The sequence below is a fragment of the Loa loa genome, assembly GCF_000183805.2.
Source record: "Loa loa unplaced genomic scaffold supercont3.473, whole genome shotgun sequence".
In the NCBI taxonomy this organism is placed as follows: domain Eukaryota; kingdom Metazoa; phylum Nematoda; class Chromadorea; order Rhabditida; family Onchocercidae; genus Loa; species Loa loa.
Genome location: NW_018108653.1, coordinates 10011 through 24212, shown reverse-complemented (window position 1 = coordinate 24212; position 14202 = coordinate 10011). Strand labels below are relative to the sequence as shown.

The window sequence follows — 14202 nt, the reverse complement described above, 5'->3', positions numbered from 1 at the left end:
CTATGAACCTATGCACAAATCACTACCAATAGGAGTATCACCTTAAAGTATGCCCCTTCAGGAGAGTTTACTTCTAAAATTCCAATATTGTAATGCAACACAAAGATATCGATGACTGTTAGCATGGTCCATGCATTATGTACCATATTTTATAATCACGATTTTCATGAAAGAAACCGCTGGTGTTGCGTATTTACACTATTAGGCTGTAATCGTCATTTGGAACCAGTAAGATTTAGTGGAAATTTTTCATTGCTCATTGTATTGAATTTTTATCTCAATTCTTATAAATGCCTTTTTCTTCCTGTTCAGTTCATGCTTTCCATACAATAGAAATTATTAGGGATGATAAAGGGAAAATCACCATGCTGAATCGATATGATCAAGTTGTAGAAAAATGAGCTTGTGCTTATAAATATCAGCCTTCAACTAGGAAAAGTTTGGAAGTTTCTAGATTATCGCCGACATTAGACGAAAGGAATATAAGGAAACGTAAAGCAAAGAGGAACTTGAACCTTAGAAGCATTACTGTTATTTGGAATTTAAAACATACATCAAGATATCGGGAGATGATAACTGCACCAATGTCGAGCGTACGACTTGAAAATAGGTTTTCTTGTCAACCATCCATATTGAACTTTTGCATTTCTGTTCTTTCAATGATTACAATGTCACAGGAAAAATCATTTCAATGATTACAATCTTTCAATGATTACAATGTCACAATGTCACAGGGAAAATCTCGAAGTTTCTGACCGAAATAGAATTATGAAGAGAATGAGATCATGATTGATTTATGGTAATATTATTAAGGGGGATGACCGCATGTAATTGAAAGCAAATTCTAGAAGTTCGGATTGGAAATGGATGCTAATCACCAGGGTTTCCTACCTAAGAATAACAAGAAATAATGCTCTCATTTTTTGGAATGTCAGTAAGGATATACAGTAGAGAAACATCTTGAAGTGATACTGCAGTTTACACAATATGAGAAAAATATGTAACAGCAGATGTCACAAAAATTTTTACCAGTATTTTTGATCAGGCGTTTTTGTCCGTACACATGTCATCAAAGAGGATGTCATCAAAGTGAAGTAAAGAAAGAGTCGACGAAGATTAAGAAACTAGAACATAAATGGAATTTCTACCTACGATAGAGTTTGACAATTTTTGCACGGCAATAACGAAGAGAAAGTCCAAAAATCCGATGACAAAAACTAATGTATCTGAACACGCAATCTCCTTCTGAGGTCTGTATCGACAGCTTCTTTCTAGAGATAATTCCCTTCACTGAGTGAAGTCAAAACTTTGGTCCAAGCAAATTTTCAACGAAAACATTACGTTATGCAGCACGTAGATGGGGGATAATTCTGATGAATTGAAAGAAAAATATAGAAATTGAGCAAAATTGTTCAGATGAACGAAATTATTCAAGTCAACAGTTTCTTAATGACTAATGGATGGTGATGAACCCATGTGCGCATTCTCGAGTGCTTGCAACAAACTTCTCATTTTTTCTTTAGTTGAATGAATGGTATGTTCTCGATTTTCCAGTATGAAACGTCCAGATGTTTTCCATGCACTTTGCGCTTTCCAGACAATTTCATTCGATGCCAGCACTCGCATAGAGACGCTTTTATACTCAAAAGGTTTTGCAACTGTAATAGTTTTTGCATATTTGAGTTACATTTATTATAATCGTTACAAATGCTAATGCTTTTAATATATGTCACTAATATGGGTAAATTGCTGTAAAAGCGGGATACAAAATTTCCTTTTTTTTGCTAATTTATATCATATACTACACCTCATTCTTTCTAAAAAATTTTAGTACAGCGATCAACTAACCCTCAGCACTTTTCTCTCCGAATAAGGTAATGTTTCCAGAGACGGTCGACTTCAGCGGTCTAATTGGAGCTGATTTTGTTTCCTTCACTGTTTCTTCAACCAGCACATATTCTGATTCAGTGACATTCGTTTGTCGTGATTTCAAGAAAACCTTAAAAAGAATTCGAAAAACGGGCAAGCTGTAATTTGTCAAATTTTCGACTGATGTACGTAATAAACTGGTGTACTTACTTCAGACATACATCTCGTCTAATATGAAACCAACGGATACTCCAAAAACAGGATCAGTATTGCTTTAAATTGAACTGTAAGCTTTGCCAATTAACACTTTTCTACAAATTACAAGAATTCCCATGCTAACAATGCTATATGATTTTTCTACTATACCCACTAAGCTAGCAAGCTATCCAAATTCTTATTTTCTACGAAACCATCTTCGCCTCCCTCTTTGTTCCCTTCACAAAAACGTTTGTGAAAGTGCTGTGGTAAAAAAAGCTTTTTCCCTTCTGTATGTTGATAAGATATCGTATTAATGACCAGATGATAACCGGGTCACTTCCCCTGCAACGGTTCATAGTTAGACGGCCGTATTTACTACTTCCGCTTTTCTTTTCTGTGTTAAATGTTTCTATCTCATTTATGATTCTGGATAAGAACTGAGATGAGTACGATTGTCTGAGCCAAGTACAAACTAAGGATTCTAAATTCCACTGAAGCGTCAAAAAGACAAAAAGTCATAACAAGCAGTATTTTCTCCTCATGCCTGAAGCATTCTAGAACATGTCTTCCCCTACTTTTCGAGTTAAGATCATGCCAAGTTCAATTCGTTGAGTTCGTGTTCAACTTGTTTTTTATTGGGACTTTCTCTTTCTTACTTCAGTACTCTCAAATGCAAATTACGAGGTACTTCTTTGATGATATCATTGGCCGTGCTGTAAATACTCGGTCGAAGAATAACATATGGTTGATCTCTGCTAACGTTATGAACACATACCAGAAAAGTTTCGTTCATAGTACGCGTGAGTGGACGCAAATCTATAAAGAATAGGTTATAAACTTTAAAAACGAAATAACTGAATACAAACTGAAGCTTTTTATTGATTTCAAAAAATGAACCGTTCGAATCACAGAAAACTACGCAGTTTAAGAAATTCAAAACTGCAAAAGATATTACCAGTTATAATCTTCCTTTCGCTAAAAACATCTCGATCCAAAGATTTTATTCTATGAAGTACAGCGTGTTGCCCTAAAGAACGATTATTTGCTTTTCTCTCCGATGGAGATTGAGCGCAAGGCGGTGACTGAATCGTTGACAGTGACAGCGGTGTTCCCACGCCACCCTTGATTATAGAACTAATCCAAGCTCTACCGCTAGGATCCTGGAACAAATATCGAAAAGTCATTTGTTTCCCAAAATCAATTGGAAGTCCACTACTTCACATCAGAATTTAAAAGTTAGAAGCGAATTTTATAAGATTTCACTAGCAACTCTGTCATAAAACATAAACTCGCCATTCCTTTTTTCCTGATGACGAAACGTCGCATGGAACCATTCCAGCATGCAACAAAATTCATGATCAGTTCTTTGAATGGTAAAATACGATGCCCGGATTGCATGTTTTGCTGTTCACCACTGTTACTCAGCATTTCATTGCTGTTTACTTCAATCAAAACATATTCCTCAGCTGTGTCCGCATTTTTTCCCACATTTGTGAGTGCCTACAAAAAGTTGGTGTACGGTATTATGCCAGAATCTGTTACCCTAAATGAAGGTACAAATTTAACTTGGCTAAATCAAAACAGAAAACTACATAAGCTCGACTGAATACAAATAAATCTAACTAGCATTCATACCATTTGCACGACATTCCTCACTGTGCTGAATGATTCAGCATGCACAATAACTGGTGTATCGTCATTATATAAGCCCGATATTCGTAGAACGAAAATCTGTCGTTTGAGAATGGGAACTGCCTTTACCGTTGCCGTCTTAAACGATTGACTTTATTTTTAAAGTATTTGCGATCAATGAAATACTAACAACTTTGGAAGTGATACTTATCCTGCAAAGACGAACCGGAGAGATATTGAGCGTCTGAGGATGGAACTGCTGATCAGTATTACAGTTGAAATTACTGTCTTCGTCATGCAAATAGATATGTTCTTCTTGTTCAAAATGTGAATACAAAAATATGGTTCCCTGCTCCATCGGTACATTGGTGGGTGTTCGTAATGGGAGATGACGATATCCTGCCCGAATACAGCGCACAGGAACCACTCGTTGTGCCATACATCTAATAAAGTATACATATATTTCTTGATTTCGATACACTGGAATTTCATATCTGCTAAAAAAAATGTGGAAAAGAGATACCTTCCACTTGTGTTATCGCAGACAGAGATTCGCAAAAAAGCCAGATAAACAAAAGCGATCCGGAATGTTGAGGTGTGTTTCCAAATTGGGTTCACTGAATTTCGGCTTACTGTTTTACTCTTCTCTTTGGCACAGTCTGCTGGTATTCCGATGATTTCCACCTCAACATAGGTTGAAGCGCTATGTTGGTTTGGGCATACATGCTGTCCTGATATTATCTAAAGAGATAGGGAATAAACAATCAAATTCGGATGTTAGCATAAAGAAATGACCAAAAAACTTAATTATTGTGTGACATTTTTAATGCATGTACAATCTGTCCACGGAACGTAACTTTAAAATTGTTTACTGTTATCGGATAGGTGAACGAATCCATGGAGGAAAGATAGACTCTTGAACTCAAGTTTCAATCAAAAGCAGTTTCCTGAACTTTCTGCTGAAAGTCATTAGGACTAAATTTTAGCATTTCTTCTCCAAATATTGACCGTTTTCGACTGATTGAGAATTTCCCCATTCACTTTCATTTATGCTGTTTATTGCCCGCTTAATCCATAATTTATGCTTTTTTTTCCAAACTTTTGTCCATAAGGGAAGCATTTTCTTCAGTTAATGTCCTTTGCACAGTGAATCAGGCATCCTGTGTATAGTCTAAGGATAAACCTAGCTGTTCATGACGAAAAATCCAGAGGGACAGATAACGTTTGATCACTGACAAATTTTATTTTTCTTCGTATAGTTATCTGATTTGTCAAGATTTTCTCCAAAGACAATGACGATCAATTAGAACAAGGAACGAGCAAAAATTTACCGTAACTGTATAAAGCAACGCGGATATTGAAGTAGTATCTTTACCGAGCGGATTGAAACGATTATAGTATGGATGGGAATCGTCCCATAAAACCCTCGGCTTCAAAGTATATCCACAATTCCCAGTCTGTTCGAACATTGCTGCATTTACGGCCATTGCTGTGTCAGTGGTTTGAAAATTCAAAGCAACCATTTGCAAACCAAATGCCCAATATTGGACTGGATTGAAGTTGGAAGAATCAATGCGCATACCGCCAGGATACGTTCTAACAATCTGCTCACGTGAATAAGCGATAAATTTCAGTGGGTGTTTCCTGAAATGCTCAGCTATTTTCCTCAAAATTGTAATTTTATAAATTTTATGGATAACTGCAAGTTTATAAATATTTAAGCTCATGAGCTATTATAAATTTTTCATTTTGAAATTGTAACAATCACCTTGAAAGTTTCCGGGCGGATGATTCATTAAGTGATGTAACTTGATAGCACGATGCATTACTATTGGGCTTCGACGATGAAGTAGAAGAAAACCGAGTATCCTCGCTAGATTTCCATTTATTTTCTCCATCAGATAATGTGGCATTCCGTAACCGTCGTGGTGGAGTTGATATTGGTAATAAATTAGAACCTGCTCCAGACATTCTCGGCATCGAGGATTTGACAGATTCTTCTCGTCGATGAAAAAAACTAACCGTGCCAGGAAAACCCTGGTAAATTCTCTTCGTCGTTAAATGACATTAAGTGAGATATATGTATTGTTATAAAAACCTCAAGTAGTGATATCAACTGTTTACATCACCCTGTAACAGACAAAATTATTGCTAGACTGAAAATCAGAGTTGAACGTAAAGCTGTACTGAGAGAAGCTTAAGTGGCCGTCACCAAATGGTTAACTTTACCTTGAATTTTGCAGCTTGCATATAATTTACTAGATCCGATAACTCAGGTGCAACTGGAGGTCCTGGTATTTTCTTAATGGGTCTTTGCATCACTCTTTCTGCATTAACGGACAACAGTTCATCATCTGTTTTCGAGTCGAATGTTGCGCTTGTCTAGAATTACACAAAGAATATCACAAACAAGTCATATACCAGAGAGAATGATGTTATTTACGCTGCACGCATGAACTATAGACTAATTAGATTAGTCAATTCTATGAAATCGGTGGCAAATTAGTCCAGCTCGCTAAGAACGAAAAATGAAACAAATCAGATACTAGATTCATATCACTAATGATGTACGGTATGCAAACTAAAATTTTTACAAGTTTATGTAGCCTTTGGAATTCCGATCCGTGTTTCAGAAATATTATTGCAGCAAAAGTACTTCTAAAACATTTGGGTCGTCTAAAGTTTTAAAAGTTTATGCAAACCACATGCGTTAATCTGGACACAACGTATTTGTGCTCCTCCTCAGCTTCACTGGATGATTGAAGTGGCGTGCCTTTTGATAATCGGTTTGTTACCCTCGGACTTTCCGAATCTGCATAACATCGAAATAGTTATGAATTATATCGCTTGAGAAGTTTAGGAGTTTATATGGAATCAACAGTAAAATGTTACTGACCAGCTTCTTCGTCATCTAGATCATCATAAAATTCTTCAAAGTCATCTTCGTCTATTCCATAAAATCCACTGTAAATTTTACACATCCATTATTTCTTTGAAAAGTGATTTCAATTAAAGGGATAAGTTATTTCATTAAGTATACAAACTCGGTCTGCTCCAGAATTGGATCGCCTCCATTTCTGGCGAAGTATTTATCCATTCGTAGTCCAGCACTTGGTTCTGCGATCATTTTCTTGTTTTTAATTAAAATTTTATTCTGCAACTGCCATGGTGATGGAAGTCGTGGAGAATTACTATAGTCAGCTTCGAACAAAAAATATGTAACAAGTTTTTCCCCGAGGTAATTCTGAAAACATGCATGAGTAAAAAATTAAAAAAAAGATCCTTCAAATGAAATATTAAGCAAAGTGAATTTTTTTAAATCGAGTTCAGAAGCGTCGAAACCGAACTTTAAACATTTGGGCCATTCTTGCTTGCTGCTGAAGTGAGCAATGATTTTCGATTGACAAAACAAGAGGCAAATTGCTAGTAGTGAAAGCACTTTTTTTGATAACGCTGAGTACTTCACGAAAACCAATTTTGGATGTCAAAGTATGACCATGGAATATTAGAGGTAAGCCGTTTTCACCATCCCAGCAATCTAATTCAACACAGCGACAGCCTGTCAATAGCACCTATAATTTTAAGCAAAATTTATGGGGAACTTTACTTAATTGTGTGCAGACAAGTATTCATAATCTTCAACTTCAAAATCTAACAAATTTGAATGAAACAATGAGGAGTGTTCATCTGGTTTATGTAAAAGAAATGCATCATCCATGAATTTTTTTGATTTTGTTGCTGATGATTTGAGCAAATAGAGGAATTGATGATGTGTACGGAAATCCAACCTGGCGATACATTTCAGTGGATGATTCACCTTTCAGCTGATGACCTGTGAGGTAAGTATTGTGACTTGAGCAAATATAGTAATAGTTTAACGGATAATGAAGCATATCTTGATCAGGTTTGATTACTTCAGGCACAAATGCATAATTTGTTGGATCTGTCATGTAGCGCACAAATCCTCCAAATGAAAGTTGCTGATTACTTCGATGAGCTGGATCCGGTTCGTGTTCCTGGAAGCAATGAAAGTTTTCGATTGGAAATTATGCAATAAACGATATTTCATGAAATCTTTCATTAACTCATTATAAAAACCTGTATTATCTTCATAGCATAATCTTCATCCACAATTTCCATTTGATGTATTGCAAGAAATTGTTTCAGCATTGTGGGAGTTAGAAATGATGCATTCGTTAGGACCGTACTGTAATAATGTGCTCTTTACGAAAATTTTTTGAAAGTTCAAACTGCATCAAGAAGGTCAGTTAATCACGAGAAAACTGTGGGAGTTTTTTACACCTGTACTATAAATTATGAGGATTTTTTCGATATTTCTAAACATTTAGGCATTCATTACCACTCCCTCTACCTTTTTCCTCTATTTTTTCCTTGAATTATATTGGAGAATTGAAGTAATACATTTTTACAATCGCGCTGTAATAGTTCAGTAGTAAAAAAAATGCTTCAATTCACTTGGATCTTTCATATTCCCAAAAAAGCAATAATCAATTTCGATTTAAAAAGAAAAAAAAACACCTATTTAAACTAGCAAGAGCTAGTGCGTTGTACACCTTCTGTTGCTTTCCATCAATGTTCTGAGTTGTCAAAGTATTCCTTGTGAGGATATCTGCAAGCAAACGTATAAAATGTTATTAAACAGTTCTGCTCGGACAGATAAGAGATATGGACAGGGAAAATCACGGTATATGAATGTTGATATATATTAAAGTATGATTTTCGATGTAAATTTCGTCGTCTTCCTTTTCTCCAGATGTTTATGTTGAATTATGAACCGTTTGGTATAAACTCAGTATCCGAAAGCGATGGTTCCATTAGTACAAAGTTTGGATTTCGTTCATGCTTAGCTACACCTCCATTGCCACCTCCAGACATCACGAGGAAATCGTTGAAAATGTCTCTAGAAAAAAAAACCAGCACAATTATTATCGTTGATATATTTTCATAAGAATTTAATTCTTTCAAAACATATTTTCCATGGATGAGCTTACTTTAAATCTGTTCGCATGTTCGCACAAAATAATTTGTACAGTTCAATAAATTCGAATAATGTTACTGGCTTCTCTGAATATCCTCCTTCATAGGATTTCGAAGACACCAAAAACTCCTTGTAGACAGTTGGACTTTCACTTGCGTCTTCGAGACCTTTTGTTCTATTAAAAAAGAAATAGCAGTAATTTAGAAACCTTCCGTCTTTTTTTTTCGGATATTCATATATAAAAAAACAATTAATCAATTTTTAGCTGTACGTATGTAGGAAGGAAGTAGTTGAATAATGACGAGATTCGTCCGCAATACAAAATTCTTCTAATATTCCAAAATATATTCTTAAATAATTTGGAAGCTATCATCAACTCACTTTTTTATTTTCCCAAACCAGAAAGAAGCTAATGCTCTTGCTGATAGCCTTCTGGATTTGTACCAGGAGGGAAGACTAGCAGTATCAGTTGATGAAGAACTGTCACGTTTTTTCGATATCGCCTTTGGTACATTTGGATCTGATATCGTCCACTGTTGGCCACTTATGCAATTTCGTAGTGACTGGCACTGTGCCTGAAAATCTAAGCTTTTTGAAAAACAGGAGGATTGTCATGAAATTATGATACAAAGTCCGAAGAAGTTCAAAGTTCAGAATATTCAGAAATTGACATCATCTCAAAATTTGAATATTTAAAGCACCTTCATTGATTCTGGACTTTGTGGATGAGCACTACCACGACTTACGAATTTCATTCGTCGCGTAACTGCATTTGTCATTTGTTTTAAACAACCTTTTCCCACCGTAACTTCTGCAGAACGAATCGTTCCCGATTGAAGTGGTTTTGTAACGAAACTTTGCAAACCTAACAAAAAGCGAATACTTGGCGCATCTTCGAACATACCAACAAATTATCAAAAATATATAAAATTCAAGATACTCATCTAGTAATTCTAGTGATACCTGAATCCTCCCACCCTTCGGTTTGGCCACCGAAAGCTTGGAGAGCTTTATAAGGCCGTAGACTAGATATAATGCCTTCGTCCATGACGCTATCATGTTCGCAATTAGTGCACAGTTGTAAATATAGCTTCTTAAGCCATAGGACTCGTCGATCTGCGCATTTCTGTTGCTCCAGTAAGTAGTTTACAATCTGAAAAAGATTAGCTATCAAAAAGTTAAAGAGCAAACTTTAGGATACTTTTTTATAAATTCTCATTTGTATTTACAGTAACTGTAGAGCTCTGATTTCAGTTCAATCAAAAAGAGGAACATCAAAAAGTTTACGTTTCTCAAGCATGAAATTTATCACTAATAAGATAAACATGAATAAGATAAGCATGAAATTTATCACTAAAATGTTTCCTCAATTTATTAAAATTCAAACATTTCACCGGACTACACCTAATCTAAATTAAAAGCATACAGTTGTTAGCCCAGTTATCCAGCATTGGGCGCTTTTCTCTGGTGCGATAAAGTACAGAAATTCATTGTCAGACAAATAACAACCAAAATTTATTCTCCAACAGTGCATTTGCACAGACATTTCGTCGTTGCTGTGGCGTCGATAAATGCTCTGTAAAACAGCCTTTTAAAATGACGAATGCTTCATGCGAGCCATTTCGAATACAAAGATATCCAAAAATAATGAAGTTAATTAGCATTTTTTTCCTTTTACATCCTCAGATTCATCTACTGTTTTTCAACACCCGTATTCTGCTGCCAGCCACTGTTCACTGCTACCTTGACTAGACTTGGGAACGTATTTTAAGGGGAGAAATCTTAATTTGTTAATTTTTAACAGTGACTTAACCTCAATGTCGATGTCGTGTGAGTCAATATTTTCAATGGACTTGACATAGGAAAGATTTAAAAAGCCATATTCCAGTGCAGTACAGGCAGCTCCGGCTGGTCGAAAACTTGGTGATGAAGGAGGATTGCGACTCTCCAGTGGTGTCATACTTTGTGGTTTTGCGCTTTGCATTCGTGCCACCGATGGGATATATGCATTCTGGAATGCATTCAAGCTATTTTCATAAATTAGGATGGAAGCTTTTCGACAAACAAGGAGGGCTTCGGCTTCCACATCACATCAAAACATTTGAAAGACACGAATTCATAACCAGCGAATTCCATGCACATCCAGAGCAAATTTCCCAGAAATCTGCAAAGTTTTTTGAATGAAAAATTTCTCGTTCAATGGCCTTAATTAAAATCACCAGATTAGAAAATACTTTGTCTTTTATCTCCTTCGTTCCCAAATAACCAACTTTACACCATGACAACAAGCCACAAGTGGCATCCAATTTCAGCATACAAAGTGCGCTGCGACCTGCATATGGGTCACAATGAATGACTGTGGTACCATGATGAAGTCGCTGGATTACATCCAGATCAAAACGATTCGTATCCAGAGGTACCAAAGTAGCATTTCTTACAATACCTTTTACCGGTTCCACTGGGTCATAACCCTGAAAACCTACTACTTCACAGATCGAAATCTCTTGAACTTCAGATATGTTCATTTTTGTTCGTGTTTTCTTTTTAAAACTGTTTGAAAAATTACGATTGTAAACATACCTTGGGTTTTGGATTTTCTTTCCCAATACTTGGTCCGGCAGGATCCACAACAAAACATGGTATATTTTTATAATGATGATAAAACAATTCCAAATTATCAAGTACCACAGCCACTAGACTGATTTTATCAGCATTTAACAAACCACTAACACCAATTTCGGACGCACAACAACTGTCGTCAGTTTGTTCTTTCATAAACTACAAAAAGCATTAAAAAATTTTTCCAGAAATTATATTTCTTTAATTTGGTATTATCTCTTTATTCGAATCAGCATTGGAGGATACCTCAAGCTCGTCTTTATCATCTGCATCAACAGTCATCACAACGCTTGGCATATCGTTTACTATAGCATATAGGTCACGCAAGAAGACACCGAAAAAAGGAATCAGCTTGCACTGTGGCATGCGTAAACCTCTTTGAATCGCTTCTCGATAAGTAGTCGATAAAGCTGTCTGATTACTGGGTAATAGGACATCACAAAGCTATAAATTTTACATGACATTGTAGTTTCTTTCTTTTTTTTGGTCAAGCAAAAACTATACCAAAACACAAATTTCTGCAGTAGTATGAAGCCAAATGACGAATACTTCAAGGTAAAGAGTAGTTGTCATCAGATGAGTATAAAACAGGGGTTGATTAGCGATCACCAGGCCTCATTTCTCGTCAATCATAAATTTGCAGGGGAATTTTCCAACTAGGACTTTCGAGATAAAGAGCCAGAATTTCATCTGAAGAAGAAAATCCGTTGATATGGAAAATTTCACAATAAATGACCTGTTCGTATTTTTTCTTTTCCTCAGGTTTCAACGATAACCAAAATGATCGCAACTTTTCACTTTTCAATCCCACCAGAATTTCAACAGCTGCATTGAAATTACCTAAAGATGAAAAGAGGAAACATAACTTATCCTGAAAATCTAAAAAACCTTGGGACCAAAGGTAAAATTTATGGATGACACCCTTTGTTTTTATTCCACATTTCAGATTTCCTTTTCAGCCTAATTATTTTTTTAAACAAAAAGCACACACACACGCATACACACGTAGACACACGTACACGCATACACACACACATACATACAAATATAAATTTTTTGTTAAACATCTTTTCTAAAAAGATGAAGAAAATCCAGATAGTTCAACGTTACATCAAATTGAATCTAAAATATTAAAAAACACTAATCAAAACTTAGAAATATAGAACATTTGAGGGTTTTGTTGCCGAATATCAGAATTTATTGAATCTTGAATGCTTTAACAAATATTCCTAACAATTTTTTATAACCCATTCCTCATTCAAAAGAAAGTGCTTTTTTTCTTAGTGTAGGCTTTTAAAAGTCAATGATAAAGTATAATTTTGAAACGGGAATCATCTCGAAATTCGGACAGGAAAATAAAAAAAGATATTTGGAAAAGGTCAACGCTAGTCATAAATTTGTATAAAAATTTAACCAATGTTCCAGCACGTATCGATCATTCGGAAAATGGAAGTAAGAATTGTTTTTCGTTCCTCAGAAGTTGGCATGCTAATTATAAGATGGGTTATCCACGAACTTATCTGAAAAATGGAATCTTCAAAAAACTGAAAAAGTGTTGATATTTCTAATTATCTTAACAGTCGAATGTATACCAAGCAAATTTCAAAAATATAAAAATTTGCCTTGTCGGTTGACAGTCGAATAATTGGAATTTTTGATTTGCAAAATATGAGAAATTGGGCATTCGCCGAAAATAAAACTTCTTTGAAATTATGCAAAAGTTACGCTCTATCAATAATTTGAAAACTGTTTCAATTCGGAGCTTCCTTATAGATGTTATAAAGTTGCTGATGGTAATAAACTTGTTCAATATGTTATTCATGCACAACATATTTTGTTCCTTCATGTTACAAGTTCAGTTAAAGCAATGGATAAGTGATGAGAGGCGGATGAGGAAGAACTTTAAAAAAAGCAACACACACCTCAGACAAGCGTTTAATAAGATTTCGAATGGGACTTGGATTTTCTGCAACTGGTACTGAAGTTAAGTCGCAGCTCACATAATGAACATAATCCATCGGTTGTATCTCATAAAATAATTGATATTCGGTTGCTGATAACTGAAAACTTCGAATACTTACCATTATCATATGCGACCCTTAATTCTAAACACTTTTTTTCAAAAAAAATACAGAACCTTGAAGATTCCCAAATTTTTTACAAATTTTATTGCGCTCTTGTGTGAAGATATCGTAATTTTACTTCTGATTAAAATAAACTGTTTCTAATGCTTTTGCAAAGTCTTTAACAAAAAATGAAGAAAAAAATCACAGAAAAAAAATGGGGTAGTTTCGAAATGGATCTAGTCATTCGTTTTTTTTTTTTCTTTTTTTTAATACCTGAAAGGCTAATTCCTCGGGAAAATGCAATATATGTCGAAGTTTTTCAAGTTCCGGTTGAAATAAAGCAATCGTTCCATCATCAATTATAAAACCATGTGCTCCGGAACCACTTGGATGCGTTGAAGCTAAAAGCAACTGCTGTGAATGGAGAAAAAAAAACGAATTCATGCAAAAAACTAATAAATTTGATTTATAAATACTAGAAGCTTTTCAATATTTCAGAACAAAATTTGGTATATGAATGCGACCTCGCAAATGTTACCACACCAAGAACTTGAGTTGTACATGAATCGGAGGTGTATGAGCTAAGAATTTCTATACCCCTAAAATCTGGCAGGCTGATACAGAACAAAAGTTCTCGAGATAATGAAATATAATATCATATTTCCATCTCACAATACCAATTTTACAATTTTAGTTTCTGTAAACGAAATTCAATTGTCAATTTGAGAAAAAAAGTTTTCCATCAACATAGTAGAACTGATCTACAATGAATAATGTAATACATAAGCGGAGCAGAAGCAAATCTCTCGAAAAAAAATA

At 35.1% G+C, this 14202-nt stretch overlaps 1 protein-coding gene across 1 annotated transcript; it reads right to left on the bottom strand.

The window, feature by feature from the left end:
- Positions 1-1185: 1185 nt before the first annotated feature.
- LOAG_01625 (hypothetical protein) lies at positions 1186-13784 on the bottom strand (the record flags this gene model as incomplete). Its single annotated transcript, XM_003137164.2, has 32 exons — positions 1186-1658; positions 1849-1999; positions 2756-2883; positions 3023-3227; positions 3361-3567; positions 3703-3837; positions 3926-4142; positions 4223-4440; positions 5031-5343; positions 5468-5736; positions 5929-6081; positions 6402-6511; positions 6596-6663; positions 6744-6943; positions 7047-7271; positions 7488-7715; positions 7798-7906; positions 8239-8329; positions 8496-8620; positions 8712-8873; positions 9080-9273; positions 9400-9563; positions 9662-9851; positions 10125-10274; positions 10512-10709; positions 10933-11169; positions 11279-11476; positions 11564-11761; positions 12054-12157; positions 12732-12837; positions 13240-13377; positions 13657-13784. Coding segments are annotated over 32 exons (5531 nt in total), but the record flags the coding sequence as incomplete, so codon positions are not given.
- Between the last annotated feature and the right edge of the window lie 418 nt (positions 13785-14202).